We start from the raw sequence: 25,408 nt of genomic DNA, 5'->3' as shown, positions 1-25,408 counted from the left end.
TAGAACACTTAGACCATTTCATTTAAAGTAATTATTGACATATATGTTCTTTTTGCCATTTTGTCACTCTTATAGTTCTTCTCCATGCCTCTCTTGGTCTCTTGCTCTCATTCCTTGTGATCCATCACTTTAGTATTCTGCTTAGCTTTGTTTTTTGTGTGTATCTATTACAGATTTTAGGTTTGTGGTTGCCATATGGTTCCCATATGACATCCTAAGAACTTAGCAGTCATATATTGTCACTTAAGTTCAAACACATGCTTAAAGAAATTCATTTTTATTTCCCCCCTGCACATTTTCTGTGTATGTTGTTATATTTTATATCTTTTTTTAAAAGATTTTATTTATTCGAGAGAGAGAGAGAGGCAGAGGGAAAAGCAGGCTCCATGTAGGGAGCCTGACATGGGACTTGATCCCGGGTCTCCAGGACCTCGCCCCAGGCTGAAGGCGGCGCTAAACCGCTGAGCCACCGGGGCTGCCTATTTTATATCTTTTTAATCTGTGAGTCCCTTTAGCTGATTTTTAGATATAATTGACTACTACTTCTGTCTTTTAAGTCTTCAAACTTACTTTATAAGTGTTTGCTGAACTATCTTAATGTTTGCTTTTATTCATGAAAGTTTTTCATTTTATAATTTTCTTCTAATTTGGACCTCTTCTTTTCTCCTCAAAAAAAAAAATCATTTCATTATTTCTTGTAAATAAGAGAAATCACCTCTAACAGTGATGAACTTTTTAAACTTTTGTTTGTCTGGAAAACTCATCAATTCTGAATGATAACCCTGCTGGGTAGGATATTTAGGTTCTAAGTTTTTACAACATCAAGCACTTTGAAAATGTCATACTGTTCCCTTCCGGCCTATATAGTTTCTGCAGGTAACTCATCTGGCCCCCTCCCCTTCTTCTTGTGGGATGCTTATAATGCAAATGTTTCTTCACTTGATATTGTCCAAGAGATCCCTTAACCTCTCCCCTCTTTTTTTTTCTTTTTACTGTTCGCTTTGGGTGCTTTCCATTACCCTCTTTTCCATATTGCTGATCTCTTGTTTTCCATCCTCTAATGTCTTGATTCCCTTCAGTTTATTTTTCATTTCATTTATTGTGTTCTTCAAATCTGATTGGTTCTTTTTAATTTTGTATTTTTGTTCAAGTTCTCATCGAGTTTATTCACTCTACTGTCTAGTCTCATGGGCTTTATGTCCATAATTTTGAACTATTTGTCAGGCATATTTCTTATTTCCATTCTAATTAGGTTTCTGAGGTTTTGGCTTTGTTTGAAGCAGATTCCTTTGTTCCTTCTTCTTGCTTTACCTTGTTTCTGTTAATTATGTGCAACAACTACTTTTTAAAAGTAGAATGATATTGTGTCTAATCGTCCTTTGTGGAGAATGTGTGTCTGTTGACTTGAGCTGGCTTTCTGACTATGCGGATGTCGTGGGCTTGGGTCCTGGGGCACTTCATGGTAGGGCCACTTTGGTGTGATATACAGAACCAAAGCGGGTACAGGCTGGGATAATCTGATAGCTCTCCATGTAGACTGCACCCAGGCCAGACAGCTGGTGCTATAGTGGGTTTTGTCTGGGGGCAATCCCAGGGTACTTGCCTGGTAAGACAGCTAAAGTTGAAGAGGTTTCATTCTGGGCAGTCTTGGAGCCCTCCATGGAGCTAGTGCCCTGGCAGAACAGCTTCATCTTAAATGAGTATGGGCCAGGGTGGGTTAGGGACTTTCCACACAGAGGGTACCATGGGAGAACAGCTGATGGTGAAATGAGTGCAAGCCAGGGCTTCCTCAGACCCTTTGTGTAGGTGAGCTGATTTGGTAGGTCCTGGGCTGCTCTGAGCTGGGGGTGTCCTGGCAAGTTATCTGGAGGTGAAGTGGTGGGGGCCTGGATTACTCTAGGGTGCTTTGCACCTATGTTAGTGAGTTAGCTGTTATGAAAACTGACCATGGATATTCTGGTGTTACACTGGAGCCACTTTCATGGACACTGTGTTGGTTTGGGCTAGGGACCTAGTGCTCATTGAGACGGTAGGCCAGCTATGGTTCCCAGACCCTGCTCCCATCTGTGCTCTCAAGGTGGAGGGGGAAGATAAACAGTGATGCAGACCAGTGCCTGAGAACCAGAGAATTGCAGCAGCTCCCACAGTGTTTGGCAGGGTTCTGGGGCTGGATCTTTTATATTCTAGTTACCCTTTGAAACCTCATCATTTTTTCTGTATCCCAGGGCAGACAAATCTGTTCATGGTCATTCAGCACAGTCTCTTTCCACTGTAGTTCTGTCGGGATTGGGAGTTCCCTTTGTGACTGTCTCTCTCTCTTGCCTTTCTGTATGTGGTACATGTTTTGCTGTGCAGAAGCTGTTCAGTTAGCCCGGTGTTGTTTAGGAGGAAATGCTTTATAAATAGGTGTAGAGGGATCCCTGGGTGGCGCAGCGGTTTAGCGCCTGCCTTTGGCCCAGGGCACGATCCTGGAGACCTGGGATCGAATCCCATGTCGGGCTCCCTGCGTGGAGCCTGCTTCTCCCTCTGCCTGTGTCTCTGCCTCTCTCTCTCTCTCTCTCTCTCTCTCTCTCTGTGACTATCATGAATAAATAAATAAAATCTTTAAAAAAAAAAAATAGGTGTAGATTTGGTGTGTCCATGAAAGAGGTGAGTTCAGGGTCCTCGTATGTGGCAACCTTGGATTGGAACCTCTTTATTTTGATATACAGGTTTCATATGGTTTGGTTTTGTTTAGTTAGCTAAGCAAGATTATATTTTGTAGCATAACAACAGATTCTTTTACATTACATGAAAACAATTCTGTGTGAGGTAATGCCATTCCAGATCACTAGGTTATTTTGTTTTCCAGGAAATAACAGTACAACAACTAATGTCTCATTTGGACTCCATCAGGAAAGACATGGTAATCCTAGAGAAAAGTGAATTTGCAAATCTAAGAGCAGAGAATCAGGTGATACAAGTTTTAATTTATTACTAATAAAATAAATGATTTTATGTGGTCAGTTATCAAGTTTTTAGGTCAAAGTATACACATGCTTAACCATACTAATGTTTCTATGTATAAATCATAGTTTCTTGACCAGAGTTAAGAGTTGTGCCTTACACATGTAAAAATCATGTGGAAGGGAAAATCTTTGAGCTGTCTAAATGTTATATAAAATTTCTTGTACATTTTATATGTTCTCAGAATTTAAAGCAATGTGACATTTTCCATTTTAAATGATTCTGTACTAATTTTTTGTCAGTTAAAAGAAAACTTACTGTATTTCGTTGGAATTTTGTTCGCTAGCTTAAATATTTTAAATTTAGAATATCAGTCATGGTTTAAAAGTAAAATAAATAGATAAAATAAAACTAGAACAAATACTTTTTTTACTGTCCATAATTTCTGAATATGATGAAGTATTTTCTGAATATGATGAAATATTATTTCCTTTTTTGTCTAGTTTTAGTTAATGTTTGATTAGAAATCTGTAGAGGTTGTCTGGCTTTTACTACTGCAAGGTTTCAGATTTATTGAATAAATCATGCTGTAGGTATTTAGTATAAATGGCAATTGAATGTGATTTTTCTTATACCTAGAAAATGAAAACTGAATTGGAACAAGTTAAGCAGCAACTGATAGTAAGTTTAAGTATTTTTCTCACTTTCAAATAGTTTATTAATTTCTAAACATGAGATTGCTTTTTTAATATTTTTATTTTCTTTAAAGAATGAAACCAGTCAAATTAGAGCAGACAATAAACTGGACATCAACCTAGAAAGGAGCAGAGTAACTGATATGGTAATGTGCTTTCTTGGTAACTTCTTTTTCATTCCTTCTAGTCTTTTTTATTTTCTTTTTTTTTAAGATTTATTTATTTTGGGGGAGAAAAAGTGTGAGCAGGGGGAGGATCAGAGGGAGAGGGAGAATCCTAAGCCAACTCCATGAAGTACGGAACCCGGAGCCCAACATGGGGCTTGATCCCACAGGTCCAAGATCATGACCTTGAGATAAAACCAAGAGTCAGAGACTTAACTGACCTAGCCACCCAGGTGCCCCGCCTTTTTAAAATTTTTTTTTAACCTGCTTCATTATATCCTTTAGTTTACAGATCAAGAAAAGAAACTTATGGAAGCAACCACAGAATTTACCAGAAAGGTAAACTAGTATGTAAAAATTTCTTTTATACCACTCTCATGCCCTGTGTAACTGCTCTTATGTGTGGTACCTGAATTGTCATCTCTGTCATAAACAAGCTTTCCAGTTATATTTTATAACTTAATTATTTTTATATACAAAATAACTATTTTTTGAAAGAAAAGGATTCACCATTAGTGTTTAAATGAGGGCAGAGGTTCAGTTACATACGTTAAAGTTTTTTAAACTAACAGTAAATAATTATTAAGTGCTTATTATATATACTGTTTTATTTGCTTTACTTCTATTAATTCTACTTATTAGCCTCTAAAGTAGGCCCTCTTTATTCCCATTTACCAATTTGGAAATAAAGCCCAGGGAGGTTGGAGTCACAGTACTAAGTGGTGAAGCTGGAATGTGAACCTGGATTCTAAACTTCGTACTCCACAACTGTTTTATCTCCTTCTAATCCTGAATTGTAATAATTGTTTAATCTCTGTGCCTTGAGTAAAACCCAGCTTTTGACTCCGCCTACTTTCCTTGAAAGTGATTTGGTGTATGTTCTAACAGAAGAGACATCACCTTTTTTTTTTTTTTTTTAAGATTTATTTATTTTAGAGTGAGAGAACACAAGCCAGGGAGGGATAGAAGGAAAGGGAGGGAGGCTCTTTTTTTTTTTTTTTTTTAAGATTTTATTTATTTATTCATGAGAGACACAGAGAAAGAGAGGCAGAGACACAGGCAGAGGGAGAAGCAGGCTCCATGTAGGGAGCCTGACATGGGACCGATCCCGGGTCTCCAGGATCATGCCCTGGGCCAAAGGCAGGCGCTCAACCACTGAGCCACCCAGGCATCCCAGGAAGGGAGTCTTAAGCAGACTGTATGCTGAGCTGAGAGCCAGAGGCAGGGCTCAATTTCACGACCCTTAGATCAGGACCTGAGCCAAAACCAAGGGTCAGTAGCTTAATTGACTGTACCACCCAGGTGCCGTGAGACATCACTCTTTGTTAATTATAATTAAATAGAAGGGAATATCTCATTTGTCTTTCCAAGTATTCTGTTCTCTTCTCCTCTTGGCCAGATAAAAATCAAATTCTCTCAGAGCTAATTTCTGAGCTCCATGTACCATCTTAGCTCTCTTCCTACCCCTTATTCCCTATACACATAGCATTTGGTGTTACCCAACAAAAGCATTTCTGCCATTCCCTTTCATATTGGTGGCAGTTGACATTATAAATGTTTTTTTTTTTTAATTGTGCAGAAGTTTTAACTGTGATGTCCTAAGGATTTTATACACAAAAATGTTCATAGGGGATCCCTGGGTGACTCAGCAGTTTGGCGCCTGCCTTTGGCCCAGGGAGTGATCCTGGAGTCCTGGGATCGAGTCCTGCGTCAGGCTCCTTGCATGGAGCCTGCTTCTCCCTCTGCCTGTGTCTCTGCCTTTCTCTCTCTCTGTCATGAATAAATAAAATCTTAAAAAAAAAAAAAAAGTGTTCATAGTTCTAGTTCCTTTCCTAGTTAGTCTATTATATTTTAGGTCTCAAATTTCTTACTATGAGGCTTTTAGTAGACTGTACCCAAAATATGATAATCCAAAGAAACGAATACTAAGAAAGGATCTCCACATATCAAAAGTAGAAGGAATATTTTGTCAGTGTGTAATGTTCATATGCTTTTTCTATCACTGTGCATTACTCTTTCCCCAGTTAAGACTTCGGCATTACAAAGTTAGCCCATAAATAAAGGTTTCTAATGTAAATGTTTGTGTCCATAATACACAGGAACCAAATTGGTCTCATTCTTATTTACTGCAGGATACCCAAACCAGAAGTATTATTTCTGAGACCAGTAATAAAATTGACACTGAAATTGCTTCTTTGAAAACACTGATGGAGTCTAACAAGCTTGAGACAATTCGTTACCTTGCAGGTAAGGTAATTCGGTATCTTGTTAAAATTCAGTTAAGTTAATCTGAAGATCTAATTGGCTTTTTAAAATGATTTGGGCAGCCTTTTATCTAGCAAGTAGAGGGAATGGAAGCTTGATGCAGGAAGGTTTTTATAGGAAGGAGGGTGGGCAAGAAAGTTACTAGCAGAAGAAAAGGATTGTTCTAAACAAGGTCACTTTCCTATAAGGAATAAAAACAGGGAGTCTTGTACAGATTACCCTCTGGGGGAAGGGAGAGGGCCATGTGGCAGATCCATTATCCCTATTGGGACAGTGCCCGACTAATCAGTTAAGACTACATTTCTGGGAAAGTTTAAGCCTGAGTGACACTATTTTGGGCCTTTGGTTTAACATTCCCTCTCCCACACCTCCCCGATCAATCTCAGCTTACCTGAAAAATGTGATCAAAATTTAAGGCTTTAGTGCTACTCTCAGTTAACTATTTTGTTCTTTTCTCTGGTATTATCGGGGAGAAAGAATGTCCTCTGCCTTTCTGGCTGGACTAGGAAATTGACATGAGACAGATTAACAAGAGAAAACAAATATGAAATTTCAAAGATATTCAGGCAACATGAGGCTTATATGACATCCTTAGCTAAGGAAAGGAGGGTAGGGGGTCTGTGGATACAAAAGGAAGGACAGCCATTTGGAAAATAAAAGTTGCGGTTACGCAAATAAGTCTTAGGTAAAGAGGAATCTCAATTAATAGCTCTGTCATGATATAGGCTTTCCTTTCTGTAAATGTAAACTTAGGCAGTTAATGGGGGGTGTAATGAGCTTTTCCTCAATCTGCTGGGTTTTAATTGCTTTTAACTCAAAGAAATGTTCATGGGCTAAGTGGCCCATCTTAGGGCAGCCTGCCCTTGGCACTTCCCTGAAGTTTCACACATTTAAAGTTGAGTGTTGATAGATTTTTCCATCTTGTTGAACCAGTCTGTTAGTACTGGCAATAGATCAGCTCAGTTAAACTCTTTAGGAGGTCATGATGCATGCGGGTATATTCTCAAAGTTAGGCCTATGATTTAATTAAATGAGTAATCAGATGTTTCGTTCTGATAGAAACAAAACAATGGTTAATGACTGGATCGATATTTTTTGAGTTCTGAGGGTAGCCAGTTGTCACTTGTCGGTGTCAAGCTGAAATCATCTTCAGCTAGAGTGGGAGCAAGCAGTGACAGTCTCACAGATTTTACTGGTTTATAATTCAAATGTGTCTGATCTTTTGAGAGGCCCCTAAAACAGACATGAAGGTTGTCTAGATGTGAGGTAGTGTGATTCTTCTGAAGGTTACATCAAGTTTTTATTTGGTTGGCAAGCCTTCAAGGAAAGGGGCAGTTTTAGGTCTCAAATGATTCCAAGGGAGAAAGGTAGGAGAAAAAATAAAAAATGCTAGATTAGAGAGTTGTAGCCAGGCACTGGAGGAAACTAGAGATAATTCAGATCTAGTCCAGTTTTTGATGAACAGTATTAAAATCTAATACACAAGTTGTTAGGTTTTTTCCAAAATGAATGGCAGAGAAATAAAAAAAAAAAAAACAAAAAAAAACGGCAGAGCCAGGCAGTAGGTTCGAGAGTGCTTTAATGGGGAGCGCTCCCGGGCAAGGTTCCGTGACTCGGAGAGGTGGCCCGAGTTACAGAAGTCGCATCAGGGTTGGGGAGTGTAGGGGTGTTTAAGCCTTCCTTATTGGTTCCGGGTCGGATCCGGGTGGGTCCCTTGCCAAATTAGGCAAGGGAACACCGTGTCCCTAGGTGATTGGCTGGGGGTGGGGATAGTACAGATGATGGGGGTGGTCCCTGGATGGAAAGTCCTGGATGGAAAGTTTCGGTTTCTGGTCTAGGCTTCGATTTACTGGAGATGATGTGGTGGTCATGGCTGCTTTGGTGGGAAGATCAGCCATTTTGACCCAATTTGAGATGTCCGCCATTTTGGGTGCCCCTCTCAGCCAGCCCAACACAAGTGTGTTTTTCTTTCTATGATCTCCGTTTCTACCAAAGATAGCCAAATTGACACTACTTGGTTTGCAAAATAAGTTTAGTTTTAAAAGAACTTGGTTTGATTAAGTTACATAAGTGCAGCAGGAATAGCAGTTGACCATATAGGCTCTTTAAACCTGCTGTGCTGGAGCTATTCATAAGGAATTTCCAGGTTAACAAAGCTAGAGGCCAAGCCAACTACTTGCCATCAGACTTCACCTGAAGTACCTATAGATTTGGGTGAATTCTTCTCAAGAAATGATCTTCATTACTTACCTGGTAAAGCTGCTGGGAACTCTGTAGGCAATGTTAGGCTAATATTTCCAAGGGGGCTTTATAGGCTTCAATGAAGTCCTTACCACTGTCTGGTCCCATCTGAGTCTATGTAAATCTGTCTAAAAAACCTTAATACTACTACCAATTTTCCCATTGTGTCCTGTTACAAGGAGAATATACTGTTATTTAAATTATGCAAACATACTTCCTTGAAAATAGAACACTTACTGGGTTTCTGAATGCTGGAGGGATAGGATAAAGAGAAAAAGAAAAATGTTTGATTGCTGTGAATCAGCTTAAGAATCTGGAAAAAAAAAACTTTTTTTTTTTTTAATTTTTATTTACTTTATTTTTTTTAATTTATTTATGATAGAGAGAGAGAGAGGCAGAGACATAGGCAGAGGGAGAAGCAGGCTCCATGCACCGGGAGCCCGATGTGGGATTCGATCCCGGGTCTCCAGGATCGTGCCCTGGGCCAAAGGCAGGCACTAAACCGCTGCACCACCCAGGGATCCCGAAAAAAAAAAAAAACATTTTAAAACAGTGTTTCAAAATTATAAAAATAATTCTTCATTCAGTACGATTTTTTAATTCTTGTTCTGCTTGAATCTGCTTTTTTAACTAGTTCAGAAATTCTTACCTGGTTCAGTTTTATGATCTTGAGTCTTACTGAAGACATTTGCATTAGCATCAGAGTGAAATAGTAACATGATAAGACTTAGACCAAATTCTCACAAAATCTTTTAAATTTTAGATTATGGTCCAAAAACTTCAGAATTTGATTTTTTGAAGTATATCAAAATATATTTTAAAAGTTTGAACATTTGATTAAATAGGATCACAAATTAGTATGAAATAGCATTTAATTATTTAACCAAAATGACAATAAAATATTTCAAAGGCAAATAAAAATGGTTCCATCATTGTGAGCAAAATGTAGCTTTTTATATTATGACTCAGCCAAACAAAGAATCTGTCATCTGTGCTTTAAATGTAAAGAAAGGCTTTGTTTATAATTTCTTATTAGAGCAGACCAATAGTTTAAGAAAATTCTGTCCTTTTGACAAAGAGAAAACAAACTTATTTACTTACTTACATTCATCCACATCTTCGCCAGTACTGACCACACATAAAATTCTTGTCGAAAATTATTGTTCCATAAACCTACAACTTCTTTACATTCAGATTTTGTCCTAAATTTTCCCTCTTTTAAATAATCACCCTCACTTTAGGACAAAATTATTTTCTTTTCCCTCAGCACACCTGTATTTTGTCAATCTGAAAAAAAAAACAAAGTAGGTTAGTAAATGCTTTTTTTTTTTTTTTTTTGGTCTTACTGAGGGCTATAGCCTGGGAGAGTCCTTCCACATTGTAGAAACAAAAGGGAGGGTGTCTATGTGCTTGTAAGCAGTTCTGTATAACCTGTTACGGTCCTTAAAATTAAGGTTTATTGATTTCCATAAAGACATAAAGACCCTTAGGTCATCTTAATATGTTTCTATCATATCTGATTTGGAAATATTGCTTAACTAGTCTTCTGCTTCTACCTGTTTGATTTCTCCTTAGTCTTCTGCTTCTACCTGTTTGATTTCTCCTTGAGGTCACTTGAGACCTCAGGTCAGAGATGGCCAACATTGGCTGCAGTTTTAGTGTACGATCTCTTAACCCAAAATACCTGTCTTACTCTTCCCTACATACAGAGTTGTTTCCCTTATTTCCATTTGTCTTAATTACATTTATTAGATTCCTTAAGTCTTAGAAACTTTAATTTCTAGTGAAAACTAAGTAGTAAGCAATTGTGAAGTGTTTTGTGAATATATTTCATAGTTTCTAGAAACATGCTTCATAGTAAAGCACAAAACGGTTTCTCTGTAATAACAGTAGAGAATTTCCAAATTAGGCACTAGACATAAAATAAATTCATTAAGTAATCTAGATACACTTAATTCATTATTTAATTTAGCAAAACAGTGAAGTTTCTGAAGTCTCAGGTTACCAAGGATTTTGGAAGCAATTAAAACTTTACATACTATGGGGATCCCTGGGTGGCTCAGCAGTTTAGCACCTGCCTTCGGCGCAGGGCATGATCCTGGAGTCCCGGGATTGGGTCCCACATCAGGCTCTCTGCGTGGAGCCTGCTTCTCCCTCTGCCTGTGTCTCTTCCCCTCTCTCTCTCTCTCTCTCTCTCATGAATAAATAAAATCTTTAAAGAAAAAAAAAACTTTATATACAAACCTTTTTTTATGTTATTTACTTTTTTTTTTTTTTTTTTTTTTTTTTTTATTCATGAGAGACAGAGAGAGAGAGACAGAGAGACAGAGAGAAGCAGGCTCCATGCAGGGAGCCCAACGTGGGACTCGATCCAGGGTCTCCAGGATCACGCCCTGGGCTGAAGGCGGCGCTAAACCGCTGAGCCACCCGGGCTGCCCTGTTATTTACTTTTTAACAATCATGTTTAGACTACCCACAAAACTTCATGAGGCAGTAAAGTCAACCACTGTGCTAAATTTATTTTCTGATAAGTTTTGCAAAGGAGATAACATGAGCTTATTTAACTCTTGCATAACAGACATGTCTTTAACCAACATCTTTAAATTAGCTTTAATACTAAATAATCAAATGAACTTGAAAAATATTTGGGTTAGTTTCTAGCTTTCTGAGTTTTAGAATACCCAGTCCTTACAAGCACTTGCCTTCAAACCAAGTAAAATAGAGCTTTTAAAATTTTAGTATTACCGTCTAGTATATAGACAAATATACAGACAAGATGCAAATAAAACTCTTATAACTTTTGTTTTTACTCATACTTGTTCAGATACTTCTCCCTAATATTTATATGTCAAAGAATAGCTCTTATGTCCTAGAGATGATGGGGGTAGAAAATTTACATCCCAAAGATATGGAGAGATTATCCAAGTTTTCTCTAAGGTGGAGATAGACCTATCTGCTTGTTATAGAAGGTGCCAGAATCTGGGCACATAGCCATTTTAGAAATATGCATTTTTAATTTTCAGTCACAGGCAATTGTGGGCTGTATTTACATTTTGAAGACATGATAATTTCAAGGGACAGTGAAAGAATGCAAAACAAATTTTCTTAAGTGCAGGACAATTTTGTCCCAATATTCTGATCTTTTATAATATCTACAGACATTGTGAGAGGCATAGGTGGGCTTTGATTTTTTTCTAGAGTTGGATTTCTAGTTTTAGAGAGATTTGTAAGATAAAGACAGTTGTTACTAATTCCCACAGAATTGGATTATGGCCTGAATATCAAGGGCTTGGCCTTTTTTTGCTAACTAAATTTGCTTTATATCCGATTTATTTATTTATTTATTTATTTTTAAAGATTTTATTTATTCATGAGAGACAATAAGAGAGAGGCAGAGACACAGGCACGGGGAGGAGAAGCACAGGTTTCATGAAGAGAGCCCGATGTGGGACTCAATCCTGGGACTCCAGGATCATGCCCTGGGCTGAAGGCAGGTGCTAAACCGCTGAGCCACCCAGGGATCCCCTATATCAGATTTTTAATTAAAACTGGGATCAAAAGTTTTATGCCTTTGTAAAATCTTTCTAAAGCACTATAACCGGGCAGCCCGGGTGGCTCAGCGGTTTAGTGCCACCTTCAGCCCAGGGCATGATCCTGGAGACCCGGGATCGGGATTGAGTCCCACGTCAGGCTCCCTACATGGAGCCTGCTTCTCCCTCTGCCTGTGTCTCTGCCTCTCTCGCTCCTCTCTCTGTGTATTCTCATGCATAAATAAAATCTTGAAAGAAAGAAAGGAAAGGAAGGAAGAAAGGAAGAAAGAACTTTAACAAAAGCCTTTTTTGGGGGGTGTACAGTTCAACCTTGGTTTTTCTGTTAGTCCCTGACTATTGGCCTTTTGCAAACCATTTGTAGGAAGGTCCAGGAGAAGGTTTGGTCATTGTTCTTCTCTGAAGCAGGGGCTGTGAATAGTCACTAATCTTTTTAATTCTTCTCTAAATTTGGTAGTCTTCTAAAAGTAAGGGTAAAAGGGCTTTATAAAATATTTTCTGCTGTCCAGGGAACATGATTCCTGTTGCGGCAGATGGTTTAAGATCTGCTTGTAAAGGACATTACATAGGAATGCCTGAAGTTAACAGACCCTGATTACAGAGCCCTGGAAGATAGAAGCAAAGAGAGCCTGACTGCCAGTCTTGGGTCCTTTTGTTAACATTCATTGTCTGGTTTCAGCATTTATTAGCAACTTTTAACCTAGACATTAGGCCAGAGTTCTCTGTGAATCCTGTAGGGAAATGGAAGTTAAAACAAGCAGTTAAGAAGGGGCATTTAATGTTGGACGTGGATATTGATTTTTTGTCTGAAGTCTGATTTCTCTTCATCTTATCAGGAGAGTCCCTAAGGTGATAGCTATTATAGTAATACAATTGAGAGCTCTCTATAAAATAGATATTTTTAAAATATAATCAATTTAAAGGATCCATTGTCTAGGCATTGACAAATAAGATCTATCAGTAGTAACTCAAATCAAAGCCTTTTAAATGGTTTAACCAAAGCTACAAGAGGCATCCAGAGAAGAGTGTAGATAATGTAGCCCTCGTGATCCAAAAGTTTACTCCCAAAATTAATCTAAGGAAGCAAAGTCTTCCTTGCACAGGTTGTAAGGATAATGCAATGAAAACAGTGTCTCTAATCTCCCACAAAAATGTGAGACAAATGTGAGACTCCTCCTGTCACAAACCCACTAATCTGTGACACGAGCCAAGTGCCACTTAGGAATGGGACTTTCCAGCACTAACAAGCAATAAAGGTCCCTATGGCCTGGGACCTCTCATAAAAAAGTCTGCTGAGAGCTTGGCTGGACAGAGAGACTCAGAACCCATCTATTCTACTGGTCATCAAAGTGTACCCTGGTAAGTGCACCCTCTGGGTAGTAGAATAAAAAGAATATTCTCAGTGGTCATAAAGCCAAGTTCTTAGGACATAAAATAAGACAAAAGGAAAACAATCATCCAGTTTTTTTCTTGTAGCTAAGCCTTGGGTCTCTTGGAGCTACCGTAATACCTGGGAGGTTATGGTGTGGATTGTGAGGATTGTGTGTTTTACAGTGTACTTACTGCCCAGAAATTTTCTTGAAGTTGACAAGTGACCTGTGTGAATCTAGCCTATTCGTGACCAACTTATCTTAACATGGCAGTCTTTGAGCTAGGTGTGGCAAGTGCTTAACAGCTTTCAAGTGCCAAACTCATGCCCACCAATTTTGTGGGTTTGGCTTCCAAGATGTGTTCCTTAGCAACAGTTTTTACTTCATGTATGACAAATGACATAAGAGACATAGGAAAACAAAGGATGAAATAGATTGGTAACCAAGGAGTACTCTACCAAATTTACCAAGAATCACTAAGCACTAGTCAAAATCATGTTAAGTCAGAGACTCTAGAAGGAATCACCTTTTTAAGCCAAGCAACCTGTTCTTTGATCTTCTGTAACTGAGTTTCAATTTACCCAGAAGTGTTACTCTAGGCACAGCAAATGTTCACCACATCACAGACACAGCTTTGCTCAGCTAAAAGATAATCAAAAGCTATTCTATTATCAAGGACAAGTTTGGTTACAGAATCTAAAGATCTTTGTTGGGCTGCTATTTCTTTAGCAGTAGATTTTGTAAGAATTAAGGAGAAGTCATTGATCATAGCCTCATTTACATTTATCCGTAAACCAGGAAATAGAGATCTGCCCAAAGGAGTGAATCCTGAATCAGAAAAGCATCCTGGCATAAATCCTTTAAATTTAGCGGAGTCGAAACAATGAAATACCTTATTTTGCTTATGAAAAGTTAAAGGCACAGTTAGATTTTCTCCTGCCCTGAAGTAAAAGGTTGTCTCAATTCCAGAGGTTACCCCACATTAGCAGTGGCCTGAGAGATACAGGTGAGTGTGTATTTCTTCCCAGGCCAATACAGAGTAAAGGAAAAGAGGAAAAAGCTTTATGTTTACTTGGAATGTGAAGTCTTGATATGTCATCCTGGGCAGAAGCCTTCTACCTGGATGTCAGCTACTTCTCTTTACCGTCAATTTGATTTTGGGGTCTCCAGCATCTTCTAGTTTTGCAGCAGTGTCCGTGGCCAGGAGTACTTGGTAATAAGGAAGGTCTCTTCCACCAGGGCGCAAGGCTGTCTTCCCCTGGTGATGTCTGTAGAATACCTAGTCACCAGACTACAGATTGTGACTGACAGTTTCCTTTGAATTAGGATCTAGGAGGTCTTCTTGAACCTGTTGACAACAGGCTTGACCTTAAGACATTAGAAACTTCCTATAGCTTGTCATACCAGCATGAGACAACAGTGAATCAATGGAAGGTTGTATACTAATAGAATTCTAAGAATTTGCAAGATTTTCATAAGCTCTTAAGATATGCACAATGAAGTGGGTTTAACCTAGAGCATTGATCACTACAGAAGAGACCATGGAAGGTATACTCCAATGAGAAATATTTTCTACATTTTTTTTTTCACTGTGAGGCATAAGCCTCGCAGCTGGAAAAGGCTCCAGAAAATGCAGAGAACACTGATAACCCGTACAAAAATGATAGCTGAAGTCTGGCAGCAGGTATTGAGAGGGTCCAGAAGGAGGTCTGAAGCCTCTGAGAACAATTTTTCCAGGATTATGGACCAAACAGGTCAGGCCTTGCTGGTAGTCTGTTTTTGTAGTTTTACACAAGTCTTCACACTGAAGTCTATTCATAATTTGAATCACCTTAAATGTACAATGGTGGGTGAAGGTATTAAAAAAAAAAAAAAAAGAAAAACAGAAAATGGGGTTTGTCAGAGAGCCAGTAAGAACCAAGCTGCTGTCTTAGGTTTTCCGATAGTGTGACTCTTATTTACAGCCACTGCTTACAGATCGCATCTTAATTTTTCTGATTCGGGAGCACACTGTTGCCATGTTAAAAGGACCTTCAGATGACAAAAGTCTGGCAGTGAGGGGCAGAAGCAGAATAGCCTTCCTCCACATTTGCTTCATCTCACAAATGTAAAGGCAGCTTAGTATTATTTGATAAAGCTTTCCATGTAATTTGCATGTCAAATAAGCCTGATTGGTTTAACAAATCCTTTGGAATATATCAAAAAGCCTTCATTTAGAATTTGATTTGGAGAAATGTCAAAATACCAGAAAAAGGTTTTTAAAGCACTTGCTGGACAGGATCACAAATTATGAAATTCAAATATGAAAGGTAAAGAAATTTAGTGTCTTATCAAAAGCAAATTAACAGTCTAAGAAAACTTTGTCCTTTTTAGAGGGAATACCAATTTCTAATTTTGTACTAGGTGACTTTTGATACTAAAACTTTAATTAAATTTAAGGTTCCTTATCCGCAAACTTTTTACAGTTTGTTTTGCCTACATTCTGATTTTGTCTGTTTTTTCCTCTTTAGAAAACCAGCCTCACTTTAGGACAAAATTACTCTTTCCCCTCAACAAAAGATAATCTCCATTCTTCATGTTTTTGTTTTTACGAAAACACATCCTACTTACCTGGCATAGGGAAATGTTTCCCTTATTATTTTTAGTAACATTAATTACATATATTAATTAGAATTCTTAACCCTTAGAAACCTTAATTTCCAGTGAAAACTAAGTAAGCAATTGTAAATATACCAGTTTTAAATTTGAAAATTCATGAATACATTTCAAAATTTTTTGAATTATATACCTTTTAAAATTTTCTAATTTAGCTTTAATAATATCCAAATGTTTTTTTTAGTTTCCCTGTAGTAGTAAACCAAAAGTAGTCCTATGTAAACCATAGTAAACCTATGTTTTATTAATTAATGTTTTAGTATTTTGTCTTATTTAAAAATAATCTAGATATTTAATGGATTTAACTTATTAGCTAAATTTTAAGGTTTCAAATTACCAAAAAGATTTGGAGAAACTTAAAGAAAGATTTGGAGAAACTTTTTAAAATTTTACTCTACTTGTTCTTTAAAATTATATTTAAGTTATTTATGAAAACTTCATTAAAAGTTTAGGCAAAGTCAGCCATTATCCTAAACTATTATTTTTATTCATAGATCATAGAAGAAATGTAAACTTATTTGGCTAGTAAACTCAGGAAGAATAAAAGTTTTATATATAATGCTGATAACTCTAAAGACATAAACATGTCTTGTAAACCATCAGTCTTAAACTAGCTTTCATATCAAATATTTTTCCAAATCACATGAACTTGAAAAATATTTGGGTTAGTTTTTTTTTTTTCTTTAAGTTTTATTTATTTGAGACAGAGCAAGAGAAAGAGCAGGAGCAGGGGGCAGAGGGAGAGGGAGAAGGAGACTCCCTGCTGAGCCAGGAGCCCAATGTGGGGCTCAGTCCCAAGACCCTGAGGTCATGACCTGAGCCGAAGGCAGACACTTTACTGAGCCACCTAGGTGCCCCAGTTTTTATCTTTCTGAGAATTTCAGAATCCACATTTTTTATAAGTGCTTGCCCTGAAACCAACTAAATAGAGATCTTTTATAAGTTACTTTTAGTAATACTATCCAGATGTAAGAAATAACATCATTACAATACACATGTAGACATAATTAAATACAGATGCAGAAATTAAAAGGGATGGTTGGGGGGAGGAGATGGTAAAAAAGATTGATGATCTTTGAATCGATATTGGAACCACAGTTCTGGTCCTATAAAGACTAGATGGGCAAAACAGGACAGCTATTTTTAATTCCTCGAAGAATTGGGCTGCCACCACAATGATAGCAAAGAACTGACAAACTCCTCCATCCATCTGTGAGAATGTTTTCTTTCTCTCTGGACATATAGCCAAGGGGAGAAGGCCTAAAAATATTCCTATCAAGCTATCAATATCAGCTTTCAGTTTAGTTAAGTTGTTGATTATTGAGTCATTAAATCCTGTTAGCTTTCAGCTCGGACAAACAGTAAATATTTCTGGCAGTATTAAAGCACTTCATGGGCCCAAGAGGAGGGAGGCATCCTCAAGGAGGGTGTAAAACGATATCTTCACAAGGTGGAGAGTCACTCCCACATATGGTAAAAGGAAGAACCAACAACCTGCAAGTCCCAGGGCAGGAAGCCAAGCCATATTTAGAATGTAAAAATACAAAGCAAGAAGGAAACAGCTTTTCCCAGAAGAGAAAGGATCAGTAATCAATGAGTCTAGATTGAGAAAGGAAGTGGCAATGTGAAATTGTATTTCCCTCTCTCAAAATGATGACAGAAGTCTGGCAGTGAGGGGCCATTTTTGCAGAAGCAGAATAGCCTTCCTCCACATTTGCTTCATCTCACAAATGTAAAGGCAGCTTAGTATTATTTGACAAAGCTTTCCATGTAATTTGCATGTCAGATAAGCCTGATTGGTTTAACAAATCCTTTGGAATATATCAAAATTGGTTTAACAAATCCTTTGGAATATATCAAAAAAAGGAGGTAATTTACAAAAACTCTTAAGATCTTCCCTCAGTTTAAGAAGTTCTCTCCTGTGGCCCTTATATCAAGGAGGGGGAAAGATACCTGAAGGGGATCCTCTGTAACCTCGGGTGGTCTTACTTTTAAAGGTAACTCCCCTAACACTGTCTTTAGAGTGGAAAGGCAATTTAGACAGAGGATCACTGGGATAAATACTCAAAGGATAGAGAGGAACAGCAGGAGTTAAGGCATATTTTTTAATTAGTCTTGTTTTAGATTCTTTTCTCTTTTTCATTAGCTTTTTGTAGTAAATCTTAATGAAACTTAACGAATTTGGGAACCTTTTGGAGGCTTCTGCTTGCCAATTAAAACATGTATCCGGTTCTGTCTAATTCGGGAACCCTTGCTTTCAGGTACACTTCTTAAATGAATGTTGTCTAATTGGAATGTTCCCCATAATCGCCATTGTAATCCCACATTGATTTCAGCAAAATTTTTCTATCTTGTGAGTTATTGGCAACTTCTAGGACTATAGTTTTTAGACATAAAATAAGCAAGTGTGCCAGAAGGTGGCATGCTCAACTCTGTGAACATAAAGAATCTCACTGCATTAGCTAGGCCTTTGGATTTCTCAGAGCCAAACTAATACCTAAGAGGGACTTGCCTCTGCGTTGGGGGTTGTACGTGTTTTACAGTGTGCCTCGTTAAATAGAAGTTTTCTTGAAGTTGGCAATGACCTATCAACCTACCCCATTCCATCTCATCCAAACACAGCAATCTTTGGGTTAGGTGTCAAGCACGCTGATAGCTCCTGTCAACCTCAGCCACCAATTTTGGCACCTTTTCAGTCTCCAAGATCCCCACTAAGTAGTAGCCTTTATTTACACAAAACAAGACAAACACCTCAACACACCAGCAATAACCAAAATATATCACTGTAGACTATCCAACAGAAAGCCATGCATACTACCAGCAGTTCCCAAACTGGACTCAAGCAGACTTCACTCAGGGACTATGGACTAGAAATGAGGAAAGAACTAAACCAGTAAGCCCCAGTAACTGGGGCATGTAAACAGGAACTGGGGGAACGATTCCAATGTCGAACTGTAGACGGAACCAAAGGCTAAGGACTGGGGCTCCATTAGAGCCTCCTTTGTTAGACTGACTCATTAACCCTGGGCTGGAAAGCCAGTTAGATGGATAGCTTGAACACAAAAAGCAGAGCTGAAACTGAGGGAGACTTACCAAAGGCCCTCAAATGGGAAGACAGACCTTGAACTCTCAGCGTTTACAGGGTGCCATACCTCTGTTGCTCATTGTCCCCAGATGCCAAGAGACTTCAGATCTCATTGCCGCCACCAAATCTTTCTTTTTAAAAAACAAAACTGAGTAAACCAAAATGGAAGGTGAAAAGGAGGATGGGGCAAGTAAGTTATTAGCAAAAGAAAAGGACTGTTCCAGGCAAAGTCACTTTCCCTTAGTGGAAGAGCAGGGAGTCTTATGCAGATTACTTCATCTTCTTTTGGGGGATAGAGAGGACCCATGTGGCCGACTCCATGTCTAGGTATGACCACACTAAGGTTTAAACTACAATCAGATTAGGTATTAGGCCCCAGTTTGGGGACTCGGCCTAAATGACACCTTTGGGGCCTGTGGTTTTCCTTTTCAACACAGTGTTTGTCAGAGAAAGTAATTGCTGTCGTTTATATTCAGATCTGTTGGCTCCTATCTCCCAGGGTAACCATGGAGCACAAAAGAAAAAAAAAAGAGCTAGGACATGTTTCCATTATCACAGCGCTAGAAGAATGGAGTTTTATAGGCAGTGTAGGATAGAAGTTTAACAGGAAACTGCAACCTACTCGTAGGAAAAAGCGTATGGATATCAAATATAGAAAAACAAGTACAGGGGCGTCTGGGTGGCTCAGTGGTTGAGCATCTGCCTTGGGCTACAGTTGTGATCTTAGGGTCCAGTCCGCATCACATCAGGCTCGCTGCTCAGCAGGGAGTCTGTTTCTCCCTCTCCTTCTGCTCCTTCTCTCTCTCAAATAAAATCTTAAAAAAAAAAAAAGTACAGAATGATGCAAAGATAAATTGGTTGTTCCACAATGGAAAAAAAAAATGAAAATTTTACTTTTATTCCTATGTTCTTCCATAAGGATTTGAGTAGACTTTAAATAAAGGCAAAAGTGATAGCAAGCATAGGGGGAAAACCACCTTCTACCTTGAATCCAGCTGAGCACAAATATTAGACACCCAAAAATTAGATTGTCACATACTGAGCTCAAGTGCCATGTAATGTGACCCAGTTACAGGGCCCAAAGGAGTGAGAAGAATGCCCTACTTTCATAGTAACTTTTCTCTTCCTTTGTATAAAAAATAATGTGTTTTACTATTAGAGTATATGTCTTTCTAGGCTTTTTCTTCTGTATATAAATATTGCAGATTATTAAAAATAATAACTAGATTGTATTGTACAGGCTACAACTTTTTCCAGATTTAACCTAATGTTTTATCTTTGCATATCAATTCATAAGTATTTTTTTGCTAGAAAGTAGAGTAAGTATCCCACTGTATGAAAACGCCATAATTTATTTTTCCAGATCTCTATTAACAAACATTGTGCTGCCCAGTTTCTCATTAGAAACAGTGTTGTAGGGATCCCTGGGTGGCGCAGCGGTTTGGCGCCTGCCTTTGGCCCAGGGCGTGATCCTGGAGACCTGGGATCGAATCCCCACGTTGGGCTCCAGGTGCATGGAGCCTGCTTCTCCCTCTGCCTATGTCTCTGCCTCTCTCTCTCCCTCTATATGACTATCATAAATAAATTTTAAAAAATATTAAAAAAAAAAAAAAAGAAAGAGTGTTGTAGGGATGCCTGGGTGGCTTAGTGGTTTAGCGCCTGCCTTTGGCCCAGCGCGTTATCCTGGATTCCTGGAATCAAGCCCCGCATTAGGCTCCCTGCATGGAGCCTGCTTTTCTCTCTCTCTCTCATGAATAAATAAATAAAATCTTTTAAAAATAAATAAATAAATAGTGTTGTACCCAAAACACAAAGATCTTTGTGCCCTAATGCTAAGTAGTACTATATCATTGTTTATGATCATCTGAATTCGGGAATCCAAGAGATACACACATTTAAAATTGTTTATATTACTGAATTGTCATCCAAAATAAAACTGCTGATCTATACACCATAACTAGTTCTCTGGGCAGCCTCTAATTCTGTTGAGGCGACGACAGGAAGAATGAAGGGAGCCCCCAGCCTCAGCTGGTACGTACCTCCCTTCCTCTCTTCAACTTGAATCTTCTAAAATATTTTTGATTAAAGATTTTATTTATTTATTCATGAGAGAGAGAGAGGCAGAGACTCAGGCAGAGGGAGAAGCAGGCTCCCTGTGGGGAACTCAACGTGGGACTTGAGGGATCAAGCCCTGAGCAGAAGACAGATGCTTAACCACTGAGCCACCCAGGCATCCCTAAAAATTTTCTTTTTAAAATACTGAACTTCTGTTGAAGATTCATTTGAAAAAGAATTCTAAGGCTAAAGTAAGTTTTGAAAACCACTATTCTAGCAAAGTCTATGGAACCAGAAATCTTCAGTTCACTGCTGACACTCAGGGGAAATTACAAAATAGCCCAGTTTGCAGTGTTCATTCTCACTCTCAAAATATATCTCAGAGCAACTGAGGTTAGGAGGAGCTTCAGATTCCACTCAGCTTCCTCTAGAATGTTTATGTAGATCAGTATCTCAGTTAAAGTCCCTTGGGGCAGCCCAGGTGGCTGGCTCAGCGGTTTAGCGCCGCCCTCAGCCCAGGGCCTGATCCTGGAGTCCCCGGATCGATTCCCACGTCAGGCTCCCTGCATGGAGCCTGCTTCTGTCTCTGCCTGTGTCTCTGCCTCTCTCTCTCTCTCTCTCTCAAATAAATAAATAAATAATCTTTAAAAACAAAAAATAAAGTCCCTTTTGCCCTCAGTTTGAAGGTGGCAGTGGTCTCCAGAAAGCCTTCTTTCAGTAGTTGGTGAACTAGGCAGACTTGAAAAGACTTAGTGGCTGTGACAAAAGAAATTAACAAGTCATTGTTTACAAAAATACTTTTTCTGAGTACCTTCCTTTACTTTTTTCACTCAGGATTTGGAACCAGCCATTCTAAAGCATTTTCTTTCTTCTACTTTATCCTTCAAATACATGTTATTGCCACTTTTACTGTTAAGCCTTTTAGGAAATTAAAATCCCATAATCTCAGTGGAAAGGTAACATCATAAGTGGATCCACTGGGTGTAGGATACCTGTGATGTCAATAAAACAGTAATACTCCACTTTTTCACATAACTGAATTCAATCGAGCAGAAGTAGAGAAAATGAAAAAAAGATACTAATAAACCCGTAGCATTCAAGATTTTTCCCTTAGAGAAGAGACCCTTATAAAAGGGTTTAGATTTACAATTTAGAAATTGTAAGCAGTTTGGTTATTTGGTTTTCTAGCATGTATCAATCAGGACTCTTACTTTCAATGATCATACATCCAACTTGAAGCAGCTAAGGTATAAAAAAATTAGTTTACATATTGAATTAAGGAAGGGTAGAGGTATAGCTTGACCTCAGGTATACTTGGAATCCCAATTTACTCTGTATATTGTCACTCTCTTACGCCAGCTTTCTCCCTACATTGGAAACATGGCTACTAGTAGCTTCCAGACTCCTGTCATTCCAATTTCACCAAGAAAAATTACCGCTTACCTTTTTTCCAATTCAGAACATCCCAGGGAAGGCCCATTTTGAGTCAGACACCAACCACCCTTTGACCCAGATCATTGTTGCCAAGGAGATAAGAGCTGTAAGATAATGGCAGGTCCGCTTGATCTCTATAGTCAGTGTGGCACATTCTGTTCTAAACAGACAAGTAATAAGCTAACATTACAGAGTACTTAAGGGGTACCAGGTACCTGCTCACCTGAGCATCTTATTGTAGGGATTGTCCTCAACAGGTCATAGACGATAAACAGCAAATGTGAAAGCAGTTTGAATAGCAAAACAACACCAAGACATAGTAACAGTGAACAACAGAAATGAGAAACTTACCGCTTCTCTGCCTTTTGGCTAAGATCAAGTGCAGAAATGAGACACTTAAATAATCATTGTGTTGTAAATTCTATAAAGGAATGAAATGCATCCTTCCTCACAAGAAATAAGTGTTCATTTAGTGATCTAAGACTCACTTCATCAGCTGTTTGGGTTAACAAGAATCACCTACACAGCCCTCTGTGGCTCAAGAAATGACAAATCAGATTGAAGCCTTCAGATGGTGAGGATTAAATAAGATTAACAAGATGGTTTTTAAACAATAACTGGACTCAAGTACATATGTCGAGTCCTTCTTCCACCACTTGCCAGCAATTTATAACTTTGGGCTTGTTGCCTTATCTATACAGTGGGATAATATCACCAATCTTACGTGGTTTTAATTGTGGTTAAATAAGGTAATGTATAGTTGCTCAGGACACTGCCCTGGAACATGGTTAATACTATCAGGATCAAATGGATGAATGTATGATTGACAAAACACTTGTGTTATTTTTCCTCAAATGTCCAACCTCCCTGTCTGTGTCTTAGACCTAATCTCACTTGTTAAAATTAAGTAAGTGAAAAAAAATTAAGGAAATGACCTTGTCATTAACCAGATTTCAATTAGTTATTAGGATCAAATGGGATAATGTGTAACTAGATTTATGTCTTTGAATTAGAGTAGGCTGTTTCTTGCATCTTTCGTCATAAAGGTTTGCCATTCATCTCTGAGTCTCTAGTTTAAAAGTTGAGGCTATTTAAACTAGAAACTAAAGAGTCCCTAAAAGCCTCACCCAGATTCAGCTTCTTAAAAAGAGAACAAAAAGGTTTTTTATCCAGAATCTAACAGAGTAGGTGGCATATTAACTACATTAAAAGCCTGGTACTTGTTCTGCCTTTTCTTCTACCTATTATTTTTTAGAGGATTTTGATTAAAATTTCATTTATAAATTTTTTATAATCATGAAAATTTTAAATGTGCTGAAAAGGCAATTAAAGCTTTCTTCTCATGGATGATATGCATGTCTATTTTACTAGCTTGACTACATTTTTTTAATACAAATAAGGTTTTTCCACTTATCAGATCTAAAATTGGATTTCATAATTATTTAGTCATTGCTAATGTTAATGACTTTAAGCATTGTTTATGGATTCTAACTTAACTTGTAAATGGTCATCCTTATTCTGGTTTAAGATACAGGAAGCTTGGGATCCCTGGGTGGCGCAGCGGTTTAGCGCCTGCCTTTGGCCCAGGGCGCGATCCTGGAGACCCGGGATCGAATCCCATATCGGGCTCCTGGTGCATGGAGCCTGCTTCTCCCTCTGCCTATGTCTCCGCCTCTCTCTCTCTCTCTCTCTCTCTCTCTCTGTGTGTGTGTGTGTGTGTGTGTGTGTGTGTGACTATCATAAATAAATAAAAATTAAAAAAAAAAAAAAAGATACAGGAAGCTTTTAAGAATTGGTATTAATCCTGCTCTAAAGGATATACTTCATCCTTAGCATAATTTCCTGGGGATTAAACACCTAAGGTAGAGAATTGGTTGGATTTCCTTTGTTTTTTGCTCTTTGTTCAATTTGAAGATGACAATATTGTGTTTGTCTCCGCAAAATAATCTCAAATGTGTTGCCCATAATATGGTTTCTTTTCACAGCCTCCGTGTTTACTTGCCTGGCAATCGCACTGGGATTTTACAGAATATGGAAGTAGAGAAACTGCAATGCTCCTGTTACTGCTGCTGTGGGCTTCTTAGAACACTACTCCAGGATACACTCTGACTGTGAATGTTGCAGCAGATACTTAATACAAGATTATTCAAAGTACATATGGACTAAAAATAAATATTTTAGAATGGGAAGAGGTGTTTTAGGTTTGTATTTGTGGGTCTTTATTATGTTGAAAAGCTGTCTTTCAAAACCTGATTTGAGGAAAAAAAAAAGCCTTTTATCTTTATCCTTTTAATAGTTCATAGAAACTGATCCAGTTTTCTTGTGTTTGCTTGAACAAATGTATGTCATATAGAATTTCTTTGATGTCTGCTGCAAATTTAAAAACTGTTCCCAAGCCTACATGTTATTGTATTCAGCTTTCCTGGTAACTACTGCACAATTACCTTTTCATAGAAATAAAATCTTGTTAAAACAAAATTGTTTGGATTTTAAAGGCAACTTACCATATATAGAGATTGGGTTTTTTGGTAGTGACTTAAAACAATAAACTTTAATGTGTGCCCTAGTGCAACTGTATGACACTCAGTATGAAATCTTCAAGTTGCTATGTCTTGAGCTTTGAATATTACGTATACTTCTTATTTTTTTGATTGACAAAAGCCAGTTTATCCCTGCTTTTTAGAAACCCATCTTATATTACATAAAGTGAAGAGATGTTATGTTTTATTTTTTTATGATTCACTTAAATTCAGTAAACTTGTATTTGGTGACAAACTAGACTAGTTATATAAGAACTAGTCAGGAGTCGGTATGAACTTCACCGTGTTTGAAAAACAAATCAAATTTTATAATTCCCATTTTGTCAATCTGTAAGAATTTAGATGTATGTATATTTAAAAGTATGCAGTTTTTTTTTAATTAAAAGAAAAAAATGAGGCAATGGAAAAAG

General features: G+C 38.0%; 2 protein-coding genes across 9 annotated transcripts in view; one reads left to right on the top strand and one right to left on the bottom strand.

Moving 5' to 3' along the window:
• CCDC90B (coiled-coil domain containing 90B) overlaps nt 1-24,936 on the top strand; it is a 52,072-nt gene extending 27,136 nt beyond the window's left edge. For 3 of the 5 annotated variants that reach the window (XM_077867246.1, XM_077867249.1, XM_077867250.1), the window contains 6 exons: nt 2,852-2,953; nt 3,586-3,627; nt 3,716-3,787; nt 4,091-4,144; nt 5,938-6,052; nt 24,444-24,936. In XM_077867246.1, coding sequence (XP_077723372.1) covers nt 2,852-2,953; nt 3,586-3,627; nt 3,716-3,787; nt 4,091-4,144; nt 5,938-6,052; nt 24,444-24,499 — 441 coding nt within the window. In that variant the 3' untranslated portion in view covers nt 24,500-24,936. The remainder of the gene's footprint in view (nt 1-2,851; nt 2,954-3,585; nt 3,628-3,715; nt 3,788-4,090; nt 4,145-5,937; nt 6,053-24,443) is intronic. The other 2 variants (XM_077867247.1, XM_077867248.1) reach the window with 2 other exon arrangements.
• Nucleotides 9,246-25,408, bottom strand: part of ANKRD42 (ankyrin repeat domain 42) — a 76,962-nt gene continuing 60,799 nt past the window's right edge. For 2 of the 4 annotated variants that reach the window (XM_077867244.1, XM_077867245.1), the window contains exon 13: nt 9,252-9,598. In XM_077867244.1, the coding sequence (XP_077723370.1) occupies nt 9,544-9,598 (55 nt within the window). In that variant the 3' untranslated portion in view covers nt 9,252-9,543. Of the gene's footprint in view, nt 9,599-25,408 lie in introns of all 4 variants that reach the window. The other 2 variants (XM_077867241.1, XM_077867239.1) reach the window with 2 other exon arrangements.

The sequence above is a fragment of the Canis aureus genome, chromosome 23, assembly GCF_053574225.1.
Source record: "Canis aureus isolate CA01 chromosome 23, VMU_Caureus_v.1.0, whole genome shotgun sequence".
Classification (NCBI taxonomy): Eukaryota; Metazoa; Chordata; class Mammalia; order Carnivora; family Canidae; genus Canis; species Canis aureus.
The sequence above is the reverse complement of the archived record's forward strand: the minus strand, read 5'-3'. Positions and strand labels throughout refer to the sequence as shown.